Source organism: Micrasema longulum, unplaced genomic scaffold, assembly GCF_059751315.1.
Source record: "Micrasema longulum isolate JH-2025_06_02 unplaced genomic scaffold, ASM5975131v1 h1tg002076l, whole genome shotgun sequence".
Taxonomy (NCBI): Eukaryota; Metazoa; Arthropoda; class Insecta; order Trichoptera; family Brachycentridae; genus Micrasema; species Micrasema longulum.
Window position 1 is genome coordinate 168486 of NW_028279243.1, and position 22923 is coordinate 191408.

Genomic DNA, 22923 nt, shown 5'->3' on the forward strand with positions numbered 1-22923 from the left:
TTTTTTATATGAATAACTGAGCAAATATCGGTTATTTATTGACTAATTGTTTTTTTCACTTTACCAAAACACAAAAATCTAAAATAATTAAAAAAGAAATCTGTGACTCCCCCCCGTTGATCAGGTTTTAAAAAAAGTTAAGATTTCAAGCCTAATGGTGGAGCTTCACGATGAAGTCACTGTAGTATTATTAAGTTGTACAATTTCCCAATAAAATAAAATTACACCATCTGTTGAGAAACAGGGAGAACTTGTTAAGTCCATATTATGAATTCTATAGCTGCTATAAAGTACTGAGGAAGTATGTTTTAATTTTGTATTTTTTTATTTTAAGTTTTTCCATATAATTTATAATCTCTTAGAGATTTTCGAAAAATCTCCGAATAATGCAATTTACAAACTCTTTTTTAAATCCTGATGTACAATTCATTTGAAGTCGCAAAGTTGTTTTACCGGCAGGACGTTTCGCTTCAATGTTTCCTTTCGTGTTTCCTTATGTGTTTTTTTGTCTCATCGCAGGCGGCATCCTGTCTGTGATAGTGGATGCCTACCTGGACGGGACGATCGAGGACGCCATACTGGTGCCCGTGTCCATGAACTACGAGAAACTCGTGGACGGGAACTTCGTGAGGGAACAGCTCGGCGTGCCGAAGCAGATGGAGTCCTTCGGGGCGGCCATAAAGGCCATCTGGAACGTCTTTAACTCCCACTACGGCAGTATCAGGATAGACTTCAACCAGCCCTTCTCAATGCGGGTGAGAAACACTAACAGAACAATGGCCACTTCTAAGAAACGCCTAAAACATTATTATAATATATCCTTAGAATCTCAACACCCTTCCTTCATTTTTTTCTTTCCCGAATCCTCTTCCTGTCTTCTTCCAAACTCATTACCTAATTCCACTTTCCTTATCATATAGGTATATTATATAAGTATTTTTATTAATAAGTTCATAATATTATGTAGAACCTCTATCTGCTGACTGAAAAACAACTATAGTTTGAAAATAATTATTTGCATTTATATAAATATATCTTTTTTAATTAACAATTTTTTTTTTAAATTTGAAATTGATTTTTACATCGATAAAACATAAGACAAAATTTCCTTTATCGTAGTTTTCAGAAATAATACTAAATTTGTTTTACCATGATACCTTTTAATTTATCCACCCGCAAAACGAGCGATGCAGCAATGCCGCACCCCGCAGATACTAAAAATGCTTTGCGTCCCTCAGGAACTGGTCCAATCATTCCGCAAGCCGAGCCAGATGTCCCTGTACCCGGAGATCGTGCAGCAGCAGGAGATCTCCATCGCCATGTTCGGTCGGGAGAGGACCCTCACTGCCAACTCCAGCTGCGCCAGCCTGTACGGGACTGACTGTGTCCAGGAGGACCAAAAGGGACTGGTGGAAGCCATAGCTAGACATGTTGTCTACGGTGAGTCTATATAATATAATATAATATACAATAATATCACTGGTTCACCTAAAAAAAAATCTTTTATTTTTTCACTATCGCAATTTCTATAGATATTTCTAGAGATCTAGGATATAAAAAATGTTTTCTTGCGAGCGGTAAAAATTAGGTCAGCTATATAATGTATGAAAAAATTAATAAAAATAAGTTTTGATAAAAATGAATTACTTAAAACATCTCAGGTTCGGGTCAACAGCTGTTTAGAATAGCCAATTATGTGTTACGATAGATTTCTGGTTTCCGGAAGCCATGTTTACCGCGTTATCATTTACTTGGGGTTATCTTTTAATAATAATTTTACACGTGAGAATAAACAAGGAAGACTTAATATACAGAGATAATCAACAAAATGTTCAGACAGTTTTAAGTTTATAGTTAATTAATTTATTTCTTTCGACGGCTTACGCCTTTAACAAAGTATAAAATAATACTGAAACAATAGGTAAGCAGCAAATTAACAATAACTAAATGGTTTAAATAAAAAAGTATTGAAGTAACAGAGGCGATGTATCATAGCATAAACAGTAAAACAAGTATAACACAGTACAATTTAGAAAAGAAATGATTAAAAAGTAATGATTTTAATTGGCATAAAGATAAATTAAAGAAATCTAAGTTTCCATGTTTGTTATGTACACATATATTATTTATTTTATAAAACGCACAATAAAAGAACAAAAGCATAACATAAACTTTACATTTGGGGAGCAGTTGATTCAATATTGGTTTGGGCGAATGAGACAATCCATTTTACTTCTACTCAGCTCCACTATCCATTTTTTTATAGCCTTTTTGAACATTTTCTCATTTCAAATTGTTTTAATAGATAGTGGACGTAGGTTATAGATTTTAATTAAAGAATACTCAATATTCCTTTGTCCGAAAGTGGTAATAGGTGTTATTTTTTTTAAAGTTGTCTTTGTGTTGAGGATAAAGTGATTGTATTATTTGTATGCGTTGTATTGTTGGGGTTATGTCTTTCATTTGAGTAAGAATAGTTTTTGAATCTATAAGCGAGGATTGTTTTAACATATAATTACTTTGGTGTCATAAGTTATGAGTTTTAACACTTATTTTGTTAACAAATTACAATAGGGATGGAGAATACCTTAGAAAAGGGAATATGTAAGTATTTTGTTAGTGACTATGAATATATCATCGGGTTCTGGCACAAGTTGGTAACTACATTTTGCTAGTTGTGAGATATTGCACTTTTAAAGTCGAAAGCCTATCCCAAATCAACAATTCTAATAATTCTGGCAGTTGAACATTATAAAATATTATTTTGTGTAAATTGATTTTTTTGCGTTTATGTAATAGTGTATTTGTAACTTACGTATACCTATTGTGAAATGCAAAGAAAAAAATATAATAAATAAAAAAAAAACTGTATGCACATAAAAAGTCCATACTTAATATCGTCGTCAACGGGAAAATACCTCTTATGTGGTCGATTTTACGAAAATGAGTTAAATATGACATTGCGTAGATTTTCAACTGTTCTACCGATTGGAAAAACCTCCCATGCGTAGATAATACTGTTACTTAATTCAAAACCTTTATTTGTATCTCTTATGTGGTCTTTGAAAAAAAATCGTTTTCAAATACCTCCCATGTATTCCATGTATACATAGGAGCTTTTGATTTAGCAAACTTCTATGAATATTAGCATAGTGCGCGTTTTGAAAAAAACACATAGGAGATGTTTCATTGTTTCTTCCTGCTCATTCCTGCCTTTGGCGCCTTTTTTTGACAGTGTTGACAGATTGATTTACTCTCACCTAAAAACGTTTTAAAGCATATTTTTAGCATATTAGTGGTGCATTACAAACAACATAGAATACTATAGGAAAGAACTGATAATACTTTATGTAAGTACTATTATTTATTACGTAAATTATGAGGTTTTTTGTTTTCTTTACTACTCACATAGTATTGAGGTTATGTTGTTTAGTTTAAATAATGCGGAATATTATGCATTTAACTTTTCGGCAAGTTCATTCGAACCAAAGCTTTTAAAAATTGCTAATGCCTAATACTATTTGTTCAAAAACCAAATTTGATTGTGTAAACTTTTCTCAGATAATGACAAGTCGAGGAAGACGTATGATTGAAATGGTGAACGAAGAGAATAATAAAGCAACAAAAAATGCAACAGAAGTAGAAAATAATATTGGCGAGCATTCAACACTTCAGATGACATTATCATCTGAGGAATATTTTTCTTACATCCCGGATGAGTCCTTGAAGAAAATAATTTCAGAAGTATTACCATCCACCAATGATTACGAATCGCAGATTGCAAAGCGGACTGATGATGGTGTTTTTATCAATTTTATGAATATTGAAAATGAAATGGAAATTCAATTTTTGGATCAAGCAGAAGGGACCACAACTACAACTACAATTCAAGCAAGTTCTAATTTATCAGTAGATAAAACAGTGCACACTGAGGACCCTGTTATTAATCATGAAGTGGAGATTCAATTCTTAGACCAACAAGCAGGGATTGCAACTCGAGAAAGTTCTGATTTATTAATAGACAAAACATTGCGTGATAGAAAAGAAACTGGAAGACTTCTTCGAGCATCAGGAAGTCCATACGTGGGATATCGTAAAGTTAATCAAAAGGTGGTTAACGATTCGAAAAAACCAGCAAGACTTATGAAGAGTCGCTGTGGGCATAATTTGTTAGTAAAAAAAACTCAGAGGTCTTTCATGTGTGCCCAGATAACTGACTGCATTCGTCAAGGTCTGTTTGAACAATTTTGGGAATTAAAGACTTGGGCTGAAAAAAAGGTGTTTATCAGAGGATTTGTGCACACACGATCTATAAGAAAAAGACGAAATAAAAATGTGATTGAATCTAAAGTTTCACAAAAAGAACGAGGCCATGATATTTTATTACCAAAAGATGGGGGTGAAATGGTAAAGGTCTGTAGGAGGTTTTTATTGAATACCTTGTGCTTGGGAGAAGATACGTTCAAAAGATGGAATAAAAAAGAAAATATTATTGAACATGATTCAGCTGAACATAATACAACTGCACAATTACCGCCAAGAAAAAAAAGGAAAATTGAGACTTCCCAATCTGTAAATAATTGGCTGGATTTATTACCTAAGGTTCCTAGTCATTATTGCAGGAAATCATCCAAAAAAATGTATGTAGAACCGATATTTCGATCAAAGAAGCACATGCATGACGTATATTTGAAATGGTGCCTTGAAAAAGAATTATGCTCTGCTTCCTTGAGCGCATTTAAAGAAGTTCTCAAAAGCAAGAATATTGCTATTCACAGTCCAAGAAAAGATCAATGTGATACTTGTTGCAGCTTCAAACTGGGTCATATTTCAGAAGAGCTGTACAATGTGCATGTGATTAGGAAAGATCAGGCTCGCTTTGAAAAAAATAAAGCAAAAACTGATGCTCAAGTCAATAGTAAACATATTGTAGTGGCTATGGATCTTCAAAGCATTCTATTGTGCCCAAAGACATTACAATCTGCAATGTACTACAAAATGAAATTACAGGTTCACAATTTTTCAATATACAATTTGGCAAATCGTGATGTTAACCTTTATGTGTGGCACGAAGTAAATGGTGGTGTTACTGCAAATGAATTTACCACGTGTATAATTGATTTTATTTTGACTTGTGATGCAACATGTGAGAAAATTACATTAGTGTCAGATGGTTGCGGTTATCAAAACAAAAATAAAACCCTTGCTAGTGCCCTCAGTGATGTTGCTGTCAAAAAGAATTTGACCATCGAGCAACTTTACCTGACTAAGGGACATACAATGATGGAAGTAGATAGTGTCCATGCTACATTGGAGCACTTGTTTATCCCTCCAATAAACACGCCCTCAGATTACATCGCAATGATGCGAGCAGCGAGGCCTGAAAAGCCCTACACTGTGAAAGTAGCGAGCTATGATTTCTTTTTAAATTACGAGGGTAAAGAAACTAATTTTAAATCAATCAGACCTGGAAACCAAATAGGGGATTCAACAGTGGCTGAGTTGTGTAAACTAAAATACACCCCAGATGGAAATGTATTTTATAAAACTAAATTTACCGACGAATGGGCAATACTACCTCAGCGGCGTACTATTGAACATAATGTGCCATTGAACAACATTAAACCCCTCTATGATCAGCCCATTCCTATAACAGATTCTAAGTTTAAAGACTTACAATCCCTTAAAAGCGCAGTAGAAAAAGACAGTCATTCATTTTACGATAGCCTTCCTCACAAGCCAGACTCGAGAGTTAAACATAAAATTAAATCTAAAAATTAAGTAATAAGTTGATTACTTCTTACATACCTGCAAAGATTTATTATTAAAATTATTAATTATAAAGGGCAGGCAGCTGCAAGCTGACATAAAATGATTGTATTTTAACAATATTATTTTTATTTTGTTTTATTTACTTTAGTTTTTGTATGTACTTTTTTCTGAATAAATATTTTGATTTGATTTTTGAATTTTGAATTTTTAACTGGCAATTCAAGTATCCTATGTGGCTGATTGTTCATTTTGTACATCTCTTAACATCTGAAAAAATGCTCCCATGTATAGTTAAAAACCTCCTATGTGTCATTTCATGTCCAAAAAAACCTACCATGTGTTTAAAATCACAAAAAATGTTATTTGTACTTCAAATAAAAAGGTTTTTTTTCGTGAAAATACATTCTGACATTTAAAATTAAAAAGCGTATTTTTGGTGTTTTATAAAACAATTCGTAGCTCTCAGAAATCAGTTTTTAGTTGCTCCTGAACAATTACGTTTTTGACACACGGGAGGTATTTTCCCGTTGACGACGATATATTCTTTGTGTACATAAAAATTAAATAAGTCAAACTAAATTAAAATTGTAAAATGTATTCCCCGGCACGTGTTTTCCCAGTGAGGAATACATTGTTAATTAAATTATATAATGTATTCTGGTAAAGTATTAAATAAAATATTATTTTCAGTAATATTGTTTGTTATCAGACTGCACCAATGCGACGGCAATTATGTCCACCAACGCTCTGGCCTTCCTGCTGCTGACCAGATTCCGGGGAGGCTGTTCCCTGGCGGACCTGGCTGCCTCCCTAGATGGACTGGCCTTGGAGCTCATCAGGGACGGCCGCTCCATGGGCTTCATCGGAGACTCTGTGGACGTCGTCAATCACGCTGTCAGTATAATATTATTGGGGATACATTCCATACCAATATTTCTAGTATCCGATATGTAGCCTGAGACACTGATATGCTTTGAATTTATACTATAGAAAACCCATGTAAAAAACATTTGTAACCTAGATGAAGGAATCCTGGGTCATGTGTAAACTTAAACATTTACAGGCCTATGACCTGTCACATTCACTATTTTGCCCAATGAAGATGATTACCACAATCGCCTTTATATCTTAAACGAATAAACTATTCAAAGGTCGCACCATTTTGTATAATGATTTTGATATAAATATCAATAAAAATCCTTAATTAAGTTTTACTATTTTACTATCATCATAATATTTGTCGGCCTCGTGATGTTGATATTATTATTATTCACTATTGTTTTTTTTTTTAGACGGCTTACGCCTTTGACAAAGTATTAAATAATATTGAAAAACAATTATACTAAAACAAAACACCTGAACACAGTATAAAAATATAGATACATGATATAAAATCAGTTGAAAATAAGGAAATAATAAAGAAAAATTAAATAAGAAATAGGTAAGGAGCTAATTAACAGTAAATAAAGGGTTTAAAAAAAAACGTATTAAAGTAACTGAGGCGATGTATCATAGCATAAGCAGTAAAACAAGTATAACACTTAGTACATTTTTATAATTTAGAAAAGAAGTGATTAAAAAATAATGATTTTAATTGGTATAAAGATAAATGAAATAAGTCTAAGTTTCCATGTTTGTTTGCTAACATGTGGAAGCGTGGAACCGTGGAATAGGAGTATTTGGCATAGTTTGAACTATGCAAATCAACAGCAAAAGAAGTATCTTGTCTCGTCCCACGCTGTCTCACATAAAAATTCACACAATTTAAAAATTCGGGACTGTCAAGAACATTATTTAATAACTTGAAAAGCAGCACTAAATCTGAAATTTCCCTTCTATCACTAATACGTATTAATTTTAACTGCTTCATTAAAAATTTATAGCTAAGCTCTTCAATTGGAATGTTTAATTTGAAATTTATAAATTTTAAAAGCTTGTGTTGGACCTTCTCCACACTGTTTATATGGGTAACATAATGAGGAGACCAAACTGAGGACCCATATTCTAACTGGCTTCTTACTAGTGTCGTGTATAATATTTTCAATACATCAACAGACTTGTTGTTCTGATAACAAAGCCTAGGGTTTTCGTGGCTCTATTTACCATCTCATTCAAATGGGGAACAAGGGTTAATTTATCATCAAAGATGACACCTAGATATTTTATTTTCTTTACAAGAGTTAATGTCGTATTACTGATGCTATGAAAACTATCAGTCTACAAAAATCATCACTATCATTTTGTGTGTTTTAGATCAAAATCTTGGGACCTGGTCTAGTGTTGAAGGAACATAATGAAGATAACGTAATTGTGAAGCCAGTCTCCATCCTCCCTAACGTCATCGAGTTGTCCTACTACGGCAACTGCCTGTTGCCTCATTACGTCATGCAGAGTGTTGTGGGTAAGACTGACATCAGCATTTGATCATTACCCTTGTATTGTATTTGCATAATACCCCCTACGTTTACAGACAGATCATTGTTAATAATTTTAATTTCAAGCAAGCAGCCTAAAGTTGATGCATATGCGTTATTAAACAATCTACATTATTTGTTACCATTGTGCCTTGCATATTGTTATTTTAACTGTCAAATATCTGATGCATGCTCTGTAATTAATTACCTTGAATATCCAAATCTTAACCGTCAGTCAAACTTAGCTACCCTAAAATTAAATTGAATTTTTTTTTTTTTTAAAAGACTTGCGTGATAAAAAGCAGTCTCCTCACCGACTCGATGATTTAACTAAAAAATGCCAATCCAAGCAAAGAGTGCTTGTTTAAACATGAATTTTGACGTTTACCGTGCGTAGATATGTTTGGAGTGTCGATGTATATAATATCTTCTGTAATGTATTTTGTATGTTTCTACTTTAAGAACATTTATTGTCGCCATTTTCGTATTTTAGTCCTCATTTTAATAAAATTTTATTATGTTTTACTCACGTTTATTATTTATGAAACTTGTATTCAAAAAGTTCAATGAAAAAATGGTTCAAACATCCCTCCGTAACTTTTTTAACAAAAAAATACTTTCTTGATTTTTTTTCCACTACCCTCCATTTGCATTTTCCCACCATTTACATTTTTTTTGTTGGCCCCTAGAAGAACTTAATTTAGGGGTTTTACTGTATATTTCTTAATAATTAAGAAGAAAAAATATTCTCCCGTAAAATATTACTGCTATTGGGTACGATGTTTTGGCAATCATGACTCGATATGTTGAATCCTTGTATATTTGCCACATTCCAATATCGTCTTCATGCCTCGAAGTTACTGGGTCTGTATTGTATTTTCGTAATCTTATATTCCGAATGTAATCTTTCTTAATGTATATTAAATTACATCCGTATTTCATTATGATTATTTTTGTTTACAGTGACATCTCTGCAAGTGCTGATAGCCGACCGTCCATCAGAGAACTGCCAAGTCAGTTGGCAGGAGTTGATGGACCTCTCCCTAGAGCTGTGCGAGATCCTCTCCCAGGAGTTCATCCTGTGCAAGCCCTGCCAGGATCTAGAGGACTATGTTAGGGAGTCCATCCACAAGGTGGTCTGCAGGGGCTGGATTCAGTCAACTAAGGTAACAATAACATTTTACCCGCTTTAATTTATACTTGTAACATCTTTCTTACTTTCTAGTTATTATAGAAAATCTTTGGGATATTTTTAAACAGGCTTTTATGATTAGCAAACTTATTTAGGAACGACATAGGTGTAATATTTATAATTAGTTAAATTATTATTCATATACTCGTGTACACATTTTACTCGAATGTGATTTTTTAATATTTTTTTCAAATTTCTTTAAATACTTGAGTTGCCATTTTGGCCAAAGACCATTCTCAACGAGTTGCAACTCATTTTTTATTAAGTAACTTAACAGTTTCGCATATTTACTATCAATTAGGGATACGTTTTTTTTTTGGTTATATTTATCTTTATATGAATAAATAAAAATATAAAATCAAATCAATTTTTTTTAAACTAAGCCAAAATTTAATATTTATTTACAATCAAGCCACAAAAATAACAAGACATGGAAACTTTAAAGGCTTTCATTTTACCCCTCACTGCAGTATTTTGACAACCTTTACAAAAGATGTTAAAAATTAACTAAACTTAAAATTTTATCACTAGAATATGAATTTTCAAAAAGTAAATTATTTGGTTAAATGAATGTAATCCGTAAGGGTTTGTAAATTTAAAAAAAAAGATTCAGTAAATACTGCTAAAAACCTATACAAAATAATATTAAGAACACCTTTGAACTGTCAAACAATGAGTGAGAGTGGAACTATTTAGTGGTAGAAATGGTAATTAAAGGATATTTTTTGTTCATTCACAAACACAAATTGATGTGGACATTTTCTGTTTTCACAAAAACACCGTATTTTTAAGAGTGAATTTGAGGCAATTTCAATTGCAGGCACAGCGACGAAACTGTCCATTACGTGTCTGTTGTTAAACCAAAAATTTGCAATGCTTTTGTTTTATGCGATAGACTGAAATGGCTTCTCTATAAATGGGTCACACATTAGTCGTTATAGTCTCATTTAATTTTATTGTTATTATAAACTTTTTAATAGCATTGTTTATTAAGTATGGGCTTTTAAATATTTAAATAAAAAACATATAAAATATGTCGTCTTCCCTTTCCATGTCATGCGCCACATGCCTTTTCAAGCAGTAGATGCTGCATATAACAAGCAGCAAAAGATAGATGTACAATTTATCGATTTTATTTCTTTACAGGATGACGATTTAACGGAAGACCAAATTATGGGAATTAGAATGTCGAGATCTATAATGCCGATGGATTCTGAAGAGTATCACCAGCCTAGCTACACCAAAATTGTATACTACAACGTCAATCAAAGTGAACAATATGTAATAGATAGGTAATTATGTTTTATATGAAGAATGCAGTTCTGTATGTAAAATACAGCCAGAACCCTGGATGATTTTTGTATTTAGTTTTTTCGACTCGATGGCTGTTCTCAGGTAAAAATCCTGAATAAAGAAATCGAATGCATATAAGGCCGCCTTCTTGTGTAATGGTTGGCGCGTTTCTCTACCATTCTTGAGGTCCTGGGTTAAATTCCTGGCAGGGTGGAGGTGAAATATTGATATTAAAGGTTGTTTAAACTTAAATATTTCATTGTTCCTGTCACCCGAAGTGTGTGACTGATCGCCTTACCTTCATGTAACAGATGATGGAAATTTGCTGCATTCGGTTTACCAATGTAATGTCCTATGCGCCACTGGGTGTGGAAAGGAGAACGACGAAGGTGATGAAATAAAAATGAAAAGCACTAACTTTGTTATTAAAATCAATTTTATATTCTGACCGGTTTCAGAGGAAGACTTGTTTCTTTGTCAAGGCTTAAAAATAAACTGAAAATAAATATTTACTAAGTTACTACTTCAACCACGCCATTTCTCCATAGGCATAGGCAAAAAGGATGGAACACTACACGTACATGTCTATCTTGAGATACATTCTTAGCTTTTTCCACATTTAAACATCTTGTATTACAATTATGTTTGCTTTCGATATGACCAGACTTGAGATCTTAGTTTATGTATCACTCTAGATAGTACAGGTATATTTGAGAGCAAAAGAGACAATTTCATGCATCACACGCGCGAATAGCAGTTGCCAGTACTTCAGTACGGTACTCCAGTAGCGCTGTAGCATCTCTGGCAGTAGCTCTCTCGAGTTTTGTTAGGGATGGACCTCTCGCTCGCGCCGCGAGTGTGAGCTAATGGTTTTTTCATGTTTTTAGCAATAAGGAAGTTCAGTGTTTTTTTAATTTAAAAAAAATATTTATAAAATTTATGTGTCGTATTACCAGCGCTATGATTTTTTAAAGTTTGGTCATTTTGAAATTACTTCGCGTGTGACGTCACAAGTTCTCTTCGGTGAGTTCTGCTGATTGGTGAATTGACTTCCCGTAAACTATAAATCTATCACAATACTCAATTCAGAAGAACTAGTGACGGCGTTCAAAGTAGTTCATCTTTATTATAATAATTTTGTTTTTTTCATGCATTTTTAAGAAACTTCTCCGTATAATTGAATGATCTAATTTTTACCGCATTTTAGAAAATACGTTTTATATCCAATTTCCTGTAGCACTGAACTCCCTCATTAGATTAAAAATATTATCACTATTGACTTCAACTATTAATAATTGAAGCCTATGAATATTCAATTTTTCAAATTAAAAATCTCTCATTTTTGCATGTTTATCAACTACACATCACCGTAAAGTGTGGATGTTTTTGGCACACTAAGGGAATGGTAAACAATGAATTCCTCATTAGGAAAACCCGTGCGAAGGAAGACATTTTACACTTTAAATTTAGTTTGATTTATTATTTTCTACACAAAGAATAGTTTACCGATGATTGAAGTTCGATAAAACTATAAATTTGTTTTTTTGGATGTTTATTTATTGCAAAATTTTATCTTTCCAGACAATACCTACAAACAGTTCTTAGGCCCCTTATAGATGTGTACAGTACGACAGCTGAGTGCCTCCCAGAGCTACTCACTACAGATAATGGCCTTTCTACACACGTTACTGAGCCTGCCTTTGTTGAGGAAGTACTTAACAACCTGAAGCACAAGTTGGCCACTGGAAATTGCAAATATGGTCAGTGTAATTTAAATATAACATTTATTTATTTGTCATAGCTTTTACTAGCGGCTTCATTATTATACATTATATTCATTCACACATACACAGACATGAATACAAACGTCACACACATACATTCAGTAAACTCGTTTCCTATATATTATGTATTATTAGATTTACAGTTGATTTTTTTCATTGGCTCTAGTATTTTTCATATATTTCTACTTATTTTTTATGTAATTGTAAAAATCCCAAATAAAATAAAATAAATATTGTCTGAAGACAATTTTTTCCTACCTCCTCAAACTGTTTGAATTGAGAAAATAAATACTTAATATGAATATAATGTAATCATTTTAGTTTTATTAAAAAACAAACAATAGATAATATTAAAATGTTGATGTGCCCGTTGGTTATATATCTAATGAAGTATAAATGTTATACATCAGGCGAAGCTCTCTCCACGGACGCCATCAAGAACTGTCTCCGCCTATTCCGGATGTGGGGAGTCGTGGAAGTTCACACCGAAGGCAGGCTGAGGAGTCTCTCTATAGCCAAACCCTACCAAAGTCCCTCCAAACTGCGGAGCATTCACAGACTGATCGCCAGATTCAGGACAGAGGACCAGAATGAAGAATCCACCGCGCAAATCAAACGATGATCGCGCTGCATCAACACATACGCATAATACACTTCTGTAAAACATCGAAGGCTTGATTTTGTAACCCGAGATAACAGTTGAACGATGATTTTCCATTGCCAAATGTTTGAAATTAACACGATTCACAATCCGAGTATGTATATACACATTTTGCAGACAACTACTGCATTTGATCCTCGAGGGATTATATCAAAATTTTATATTATTTCGTCCGAACCTTTAATTCAAACCACATATTGTCTATTTTTTAATAAGGCTGGGGCACATAATAGAAGTTTTAATTACTGCCAAAACTTTTATATTATCTATTAAAAACATTCAACTGACTACAATGGAAACTCTTATTTTGGAATTTATAAAAATAAAAATGTAATTATGGATGGTTGGTTGTTAATGAGCCGAATTGTTAATGTTGCACGTTGTGTTAACTTAACTTAACACTTAACACGTGCCTCTCATTTAGGAAATGACAGCTATAGCCGCCAGTTCAAAAGACATTGGTAGTTAATATACCACTGTACCGTATGTGAAACTGAAGTAATTATATGATGGGAGATATTGTGTCCCAGTGTGATAGCCGAATAAGATGTACTTCAAACCATCGACTGCTGTCCAATCGGAAGTGAAATATTCCAAAAAACAAGAAAGTTATATGTGTCCATATGAGTGGAACGTGTTGAACTTGCCAACTCTAAGTTATCTGCTTTGTAAAGATGTTATGGCTAGACTTCCATATTGTCTCAAAACAAAAATCACCCAATCGATTAGTTAAATAATACATTGTTTTCTGATTTGATAAAATGAAATATTGGAGTTTTTTTCATGTTTAAGTTTCACAGTGATCGATTGTTAATTAAATAATATGATTGTGCTTTGGATTCCATCAAAATTTTAATTTAATTGTTATAACGGGTATCGAGAAAGCCACTGAGTTCTGATACTCAAAAAAATAAAAAATTTAATACTCTCTTAGAATAAGGCAACATTTTTAAATATTCGACTATCAAGTGACTTCAAGTGCTTTAAAATATGCGGTGCTAAAGAAAATGACATTAGTTTTTTCACAAATTTTAGTGGGAACCATACAGTTTCTATTCGTCGGAGTGTTTAAGTTAAAATTCAAAGTTGATATATTAATTTTACTTTTTCTAACTTGTTGATTAGTGATTATCATATTGCGACCTTACGAAGGTAGGTATTGAGTGAAATCAGTTATTACCTTGATTTCCCCGCAAACATCGATTTTTGGCAAAATATTTATCATAAAAAGTACAAATAATGAGATATCCCTGGAAAAAACTTGTAAATATACTATGTATCAAAATGGTTTGTAAAAGTTCCTTCAAATGTATACATATGTGCATATTGTTTCAAGAACAATGGATTGGTTCCATCAAAATTATTTATCATGAAATAAATCCATTGCTAAAACAGAGTTCAAAATTAACAAACTAAATCCGTAATGCTCAAAATGCAAACTCTACGGACCAAAAACGGGGGTTGTGAATTCTATTTTCTTTAGCATAATTAATCAGAACATATTTTGTACATTGATATTTATAAAAAGCGTGTGGACGGTTATAAATGTTTGTTATTTAAAAATACACTCTTATCGAGATCCTAATATTATATGTAATATTATAAAGTATATTCTATTATAAAATTCTGAATAAAAATAATTTAATGCAATTACAAATTGAGCGCGTTGTGAGTGAAGTGACAAAATGGTCTAATTTTTGTATTAAAAGTTTTAACTCTTTGAACTTTGTGCCTTTTAAAAAAATACTAAACTGTTGATATTTTTAATTAACACAGATGTTTTGTACATAAATAAGCGGGTAAAAAGGTTTTTAGATTATACTGATTACAGAACTTAACCCTTAAAATGTCAGTTCACTTCGTTGCACAATGCGGTTTTCTGGGTTATTGTGTCGTTTGCACTCTCTTCTGACGTTTCGTATCATATTATAGTGTCCATCATCAGGTTTGATATTATATATGTGGGTATTTATATAACGTTATGTACCTGGGATTTGTACCGTGTCGTAGTCTTCGATATGTGCAGCTTGTTAATCTAAAATCTGTGTTGTGGGATAACTTAGATATGTGGGCACTCCAGTACATGACCATAAAAAAATATTGTCTTTGATTTTCCTATAGTCCTTACAATATACATTGATTAGATTGACAATGGTCAGCAAAAGTGACTACATAACATTGTAGTAACGTCTAAGGAGTGATTTATATTGACACACGAAAAATCATTAGTATCTGGCATGTTAATTTATTTTTTTAATACAATGCTTACATATAAATCAACATATTTATATTATCAGCTTTAAAATTAAAATAAACCTAATTATTAACGACGTTCTTACAAGGTTACGTCATTTTGCAAAAATGTTAGAGATGGGAAAAATTGATCAATGTAATCTGATTGAATATAAAAATAATTAATTTGCTGTTGTTCATGAATAAAAGTATTGAATGTCTTATTTGTTAGTAAATAATTGTCTGAAACACACTATGATAGGCTTGTGTTTGTGTTTTTATATCAATTTTTGGAAACAGAGTTTTACGATTGCATGAAAAAACTGATAAAATCGATTTCATCGGTACATGATCAGTGGTCAGTAATTTTCCATCACTAGTGGCATTAGTTTGGAAGCTGTCTATTTAATCAAGCTATATTTTAAGGACTATAGAGTTTAAACCATTGAAAAAAAAGAAGATTGGAAATCTAATCAACTGACAGCTGAAATTTGATGTGTATTGTTTTAATCGATTGTCTATTACAGAAAAATACAAACGAGAAATATGCGTTTTTATTTATTGTAATAAAAAAAGTACCCATAGTAAATTAGAAGTAATAATAATATACTATACATTAACAATATTAAGAAAAATACTAAAATAACATTGAATATGTTGGTCAAACCCTCAGAACCAGAACCCAGAAAACCTCATAACGGCCATGAAAATCTAAGAATTTTACTGTGTGATGTTATCACGCGATGAACTCTTAAAGATATAGTATCCAGTAATAGAATACGTCTTTGACAAGAGAGAAAACTCTGGCCATTTGAAAATGAATGGAAAAAATACTGATTTTTATATGAATTTTGTATGCGATAATAACCACGGTTTTCCAAAGTTTAAAACTTGTAATTACGAAAAATATTTATTCTATTTTTATACCTCATGATGAAAAAAATGTAACAACAAATATATATATACATATATATTTAAGGTGTATGTTTTGGTCTACAAATTTATATTAATTTATCCCAACTCAACAAGAAAGGTGTAACTGGTTATCCAAAATATGTTAAGTGTGCGCTTTTATTCATGCATAGTGAAATAATCATTCTAAATTTTCAATAATAATTAAGTTTGATTCATAAAAAAAAGATTGTTTTTAAACTTAAAACCTACATGAACCTAAACATTCGACCATCTTCAAACTGTGACAAATATTGTCAAATGTCGTGAGTTTCTCCAGATATGATTGATTTTTGACGAGTGTCATTTGTCACCGATGCGTAGCCACCAGATATTCTCGATATTTGTATTCTGTAAAAAAATATTAGGTCAATGCCAAAATCAAAAATCTGCAAGAACTTGATTTAAAGATGTTAAGGTTAAATGTTAAAACTGGTATTATAAATCTCTGTATTTCAATTTTACTAAAGCAGCTTTATAATATAAAAAGTTATGTAAATATCGGGTCTTGTTGCAAAAATTTATTTATTCATTTAACAATTGTAGTCAGCATTACTTTATGGGTTTTTTAACCCATTATGCAATGTAGACTGTGAAGGTAGAACAACATGAAGTAAAAATTAATTCATAGAAAGCAGATAGCTACTAAACTGCCGATATGTACAAAAAATATGTTCATATTATGTGCAGAAGCTGTATTCAGTAAACAAATTGCCCTTTTGGGTGAATTCTGACTTGCATCCGTACAGCTTCTGGGTGTTAAAAATGAGGAGGTTCAATGGTTTTTTTTTTTTAAATATATTTTTTATTTGTTTATCGTATTATCATTTTTAAAGTTTTGCATTTCTGAATTTACTCCGCATGTGACGTCTCGAGTTCTCTTCCGCTTCTTTTCGGTCAGTTCTGCCGATTGGTCTGTTGACGGTAAGTAAACCGGAAAAATTTCACACCTCTCTTATTATTGGTCAATTCATATCAACTAATGACGTCGTTCAAAGTAGTTAGTTTTTATTAAAATACATATTTTTTTCCATAGATTTTCAAGAAATTTTGCTGTACAATATAATGCTCTAATTTTTACTGCGCGAAAGAAAACATTTTTTGTATACAATATCCCGTAGGGCTAAAGTTTCTCACTGTGCATGAGATCTCGTTCTGGTATAGTTATTGGGAGCATACACTTAATCTTTTTCCAGTATATTTAGATTATTTTATTATTTAATCTCATATTATGCTACAAGACCAGATATTAGTCGCTTAAAACTCAACAAATTGCAGATTCACAACTTTGGCATTTGCTATTATATAAAAACTATATGCTACAAAAACAAGTACTTGAAATATGATAATTTAATTTATAATATAAAATATTAAATACACATGTTTATAGGTGGAGTTTGTTGTTCATATAATTAAGACATGTTTATCAATAATAATGATTACTCTATACAACCACCAAGATATCTCTAAACATAATTTTGTATGTGTTATATGCCAACGTTTTGTAAACAAAACAATATTATAATATTTGTAAATAACAATCCTTAATAATAAATATTATACTTATTCCGATCCATTTTACAGATATAGAAATTAAAGAGCACACAGTAAAAAGAGACTAATGTTATCTAACTTTTCTGTAGATATTCGTATTTCTTGATAATAATTTACCAATTTACAAAGTGTCAATCAAATTCCTCTGTTTATTTTTACTTTTCTTTATTTGCCATCTTTGTATTTTGTCTGTGCGAGCATATTCGAGAATGGTAATCGTAAATCGTTTGATTGCAAAACCAGCCCTTGTATTTTTTGTCCCAAATTGCAACTGCAGACTAATTCATATGAAAAGACAATGATAATCGTAATAGGAATAACAGTAACTAGAGTTAAAGCTATGGGAGAGATCGGAGCTGTGGCTCTGATGAATAAATATTTTGCTTAAAATATAAGTGCTAGCACAAATAAGGGATTAGCTCAAATAAATGTGATTGTAACAATATAAATTTATATAAATATGAATAGGTCAACTGCTGTAAGAAGATGCTCGGAAGATTTTCATTTGCTGTGAAGTTGGAGCGATTCTCTCGCTGATTAGTTAATTTGCTCGCTAATGAATTCATTCGGTCAAATTGAAACAATTGGATGTTAAAGCAATACGCCCATTGGTCTATTTGCACTCAGATGCGCGCCTATTGATCTGTTTGCATTTTAATGAAACCCTAATCAGTCTATTTGCATTAGAATGTAATCTGTTCTCATTTTCATGAAATTTAAAATTTTAATGATTTAACAATCTACTAGCTTTTACCCATGGCTTCGCTCGCACGGTATTTGGGAGAAAATAGTTAGGTAATTAATTTGTTTTGTCGCTTATCAATAAGAATTTTCCTGATGGAATAATATATTTTTACGAGATAATTACAAATTTACGAGAATTAGAAAGTAGCTTGATCGATTTCCGATCCTCTTAACCCTCCCTCCCCGGTGATGTGTAGCTAGTACACGTTGCGTCTACTAAGTATAATATCTTTATAAATATACATGTAGTGGCGTTACACGTCCACTACATGTCCAGTCACGTAGTCCAGCACTAGCTACTTAGTAGCTCTCGGGAAGTTGGCGCGGGTGCACATTTCGCTGAAGAGTCGTTAGCGGTACCCAATGGTTTTTTCATGTTTTCAGCAGTTAGATTTGAAATATTATCATCTTTGAATTAAATTATGGTTCATTAAAGCCATTCCCTATAAATATTCAATTTTTCAAAAGTGTAGTGACTACACAGCACCGTAACGCGCGGGTGTTTTTAGGGCAGTAAGGGAAAGGTTAACTATTACTATGAAAAAAATATGACTATACATTTGTCTATGGTGACGTAGCATCGTTATTCTATTCACGAATCCAGAAATCCCATTACAAAACCAAAATGAAAAGTAAACCAAACTAACCATAGATAAAGCAAATCAATAGTAGAAATTTAAAGAATTAGTTTCAAATAGATTCTTTTTGACACCCACTTTGCCGCCTACTCATTTTCAAATAATTTTTCTCATTGTTGATATATCAATTTTTTTTTATTGTATTTTTTTAAAATTCAGGATGAAAAATAAGTATCCTATTTTACTTCTCCCCCCATGTCAATCGATCGCTCCGTTAAGTCTGACGGAAACACAAACACAAACAAACGAACAAACACACTTTCGCATTTATAATATTAGTATGGATTTACATTCTAATAAAACCTATGCATCTATCGGTCTATTGTCTACCGTGTAATAGCTAAGACGCTTGCCTCACTGGATTCGATTACCGGTGAGACGACAATTAGATGTGACAGTTCTTAAGTCCGAGTGTTCTGTGCTGTAATTGGCACTTTATCTGGGCTTCTTGGCCTGTTGTGGTGCAAAGAAAGTTTCGAAGCAAACTGTTTTCGTTAGAATAAATTAGTTCGGTGTAAAGTTGGCGCATATCCATCACAGTAAAACCTGGTTTTAAAGTCATCGATTTTACATTTTCCTGCTTTTTACTCCAAAATATTTAGGTCCCATTTTTATCCATACATCCTCATTCAAATATTCCGCCCAATTAGCGTTTTTTACGTTTTTCATAACCCCGGTTTTACGTCGAATTTTTTTCATAACCCATTTGATCTGTCAAAAGACGAGCCGCGCGCCGCCGCGTGAATGGAGAGTAAAATCGAGGTAATTAAAAAAATATGTAAATTATTGTCTCAAACTAAATTCAAAGTACGTGCAGTGTAATTAACCATTTTGTTAAGTGTCTAATTTTGACATTCGACTAAATAGTTACGTGCAGTTGAAGCATGTTTAGGAAGCATAAAGTCTCAACATCAATAAATTACGATGCGGAAAGTTTAGAAAATTGGCAATAGAAATATTATTTGAGGTTATAAACATAATGTGAAAAGGATATAGTTTACACAGTTATCATAAAATAATGAAACAGTTTTGCCGCGATGTAAATGACAGTTGAAATTTTGTGGTGCCATACTAAAAAAAGTGACACCATATAATTAAAATTTCCCAATATTTAGGGAAAAAATCGTTGTATGCATTTTATGCAAAATGAAATGTTTTTTTTAGTGTTTTAAAGGTTAAGTGCCTAGATAAAATTATTTAAATATGTATTTTTTTAAATTCAATAAAAAATGACACATGCTTGAAAAAATACATAATATTTTTTAATTAAATCATTGGTAAATATAAATAATCCCCGATCATGATAGTTCTTACAATTTTTCTGCAGTATATTTAGTATAGTCTTGCACAGTAGTTATATTTTAATGAAATTTTATTTTTTTCCTTACATTTTTCATCACTTTAAAGTTTTCCTCAGTTTTACACTTTTTTGTTGCTCCCTTGAAAAACGTAAAACAAGGGTTTTACTGTATATGATATTTTCATTAGTAAAGTTTAAAAACTTATTTATTTTTACTAACTTTTGATTTCGAAGAATCTTTCGAATGCATCAGATTATTATCATTTATATGATTCATATTTCAAAATATATTAATGATTGAGAAGTGATGTCACAGTGGTTAGGTTATGTATCTATGCATCTTCTTATAACAGTCGGCCTACATAATTTAGTAGGTAATATAATTGTATAGAGATGAGGTATACGCGTAGTATGAGAATAATTAATCTCTTCTACTTTTGTATCGATCTTACACAATAATAGAATATTAATATGTATCCGAATTACTGATAGTAAGAAATAAATATTTTATTATTGATGTAATAATAATATAAGATATTTAATAAATTTAGTAAATGAATGAGTTTCTTGTTTTATTGTCTATCTTACTACAGAATTCATTTAACTATTGTAATATTTATTTATTACTGTCTGGCGGTGCGCAAATGTCGAGATTTGTGCATTACGTAAAACTGAGATAAGTATTATCGACAAAATCAAGAAAAGAGTTTTGCGTTAGCTTGGACATGCAGAGCTAATGGACAGCGAGAGAATGGCTAAAAAGATTTACAATGCGATTCATTGACAACCTCTGTGGTATACTGTCTAAGACTCTCGACTCGCACACGGAAGGTTCCGGGTTTGATTCAAAGTAAGAACGCAAAGCGTAAAATGTTATTTTTATCATGCCTGGGCTGTAATTCACCACTGTAATTGGCCTGTCGTGGTACCAAAAAAAAATTACAGGCTGTGGTCTCTTGGGTAGTGTCGAGGACTCTGGAGTAGAAGGTTCGAATCCCGCCTTACCGCAACTTGTTACCCATTTTCTAACACAACTATAAATAGTCGTAAACGACTAAAAGAAAATGGCCCCAAAATTAAAATATTTTGCGAAATCATAAGAACGCAAATATTTTTTTATTACAAAATTTATGTTGTTTATGCACTCATCTTTTTATTTTTTATACCAACTATACTTCTTAACACTGTTTCTATCTTTTATTGCTTTATATTGTATTTTTAAAATTTATATACTTATGTTTTATATAACTTCCATTTATGTAAAAGCCTGATGCGCGTGAATTTTTTTTTTTAAAATTAATAAAAATAAAAATAATAATAATGTTGATGGATGCAGAAAACAGGGAAAACGAAGAATGATCCAACAAATACACGAAGATGCACAGTCCATGAGTGACAGTGGTGTAGCGCTTTATCTCTGCCTACCCCTATTGGTAAACAGCATGAGGGTTTGTTGAATTATTCTCGAAGTTTTCAATTTTTATTCTAAAGAAAAAAACAAACTAAATTAAATCAGGAAGAATAACATATAAATAAAATTTCTTAAAAGACAAATATTAAAAAACCCCGGGGTGCTATTCTGAAACGCTCTCGTGGCACGAGAAAATAGTTTATCTCGTGTATTTTGTATGTAAATAACGTTTGGAATACAAGCCCTGGAAATTACAGTGGACAATAATAACGTTTAGTAAACCCGGCTAGGAAGATTCTTGGATTTTCCTGATAACCTCAAACTTAAAGTCGAGTTGTGGTCCCGTGGCTAGTGTCTCGGACTCACGGACTAAAGGTCCGTCGTTCGAATCCCACTCTGCCCCAACTTGATTCTATTTTCTAATAGTGAGTTATTTACAACTCGTTGAAAATGGCCCTAAAAATTTAATATTTGGGTAAATCATAAGAACGCAAATATTATTTTTCTTGAAAAAAAAAATGAAAAAATGGCAATCAAAGTTATCACGAAAGAAACTGATGACCTGGAATCCCGACAAAGTGCATCACAAAAGTCTCTGATGATATTTGGAAAACCTACAGGTGAAATGAACTTTGACAAAATTCGATTGGAATACCGACACGACGAATGCAAGAATATTTCAAATATTGCGACAATTCATTTCAATAGATGGCGCAGTGCAAATGAGTTAAATTTGTAAAAAAAAAATGTTAAATACTTAAAATCGAAAATCCGGATAATCGAGGTTCTAAAAGTATATTCGAGGTATTTAAAAAATTTTACTACCTACCATTTACTCTGTTTCCTACTCCGAAACTATTGCTTGGACACTTCCTTCATTGTTTCCGGCTTAGAGTTGGTCTCCGGAAATGGACCCTCGTTTCATCAGCAGTGACGTATCGACGAAAAAAATCCTTCGGATCACGTTTTATGTTCGC

At 32.1% G+C, this 22923-nt stretch overlaps 1 protein-coding gene and 1 long non-coding RNA gene across 5 annotated transcripts in view; both read left to right on the plus strand.

Moving 5' to 3' along the window:
* mino (glycerol-3-phosphate acyltransferase mino) overlaps positions 1-15893 on the plus strand; it is a 138525-nt gene extending 122632 nt beyond the window's left edge. For all 4 annotated transcript variants that reach the window (XM_088239141.1, XM_088239140.1, XM_088239139.1 and 1 more), the window contains 8 exons: positions 520-755; positions 1239-1440; positions 6482-6666; positions 8026-8173; positions 9150-9352; positions 10525-10670; positions 12253-12431; positions 12866-15893. In XM_088239141.1, the coding sequence (XP_088095267.1) occupies positions 520-755; positions 1239-1440; positions 6482-6666; positions 8026-8173; positions 9150-9352; positions 10525-10670; positions 12253-12431; positions 12866-13077 (1511 nt within the window). In that variant the 3' untranslated portion in view covers positions 13078-15893. The remainder of the gene's footprint in view (positions 1-519; positions 756-1238; positions 1441-6481; positions 6667-8025; positions 8174-9149; positions 9353-10524; positions 10671-12252; positions 12432-12865) is intronic.
* On the plus strand, positions 3112-4487 carry LOC148273101 (uncharacterized). The gene is made up of 2 exons (XR_015824689.1): positions 3112-3350; positions 3562-4487. It is a non-coding gene; the product is annotated as an uncharacterized LOC148273101 (long non-coding RNA).
* Positions 15894-22923: the final 7030 nt, after the last annotated feature.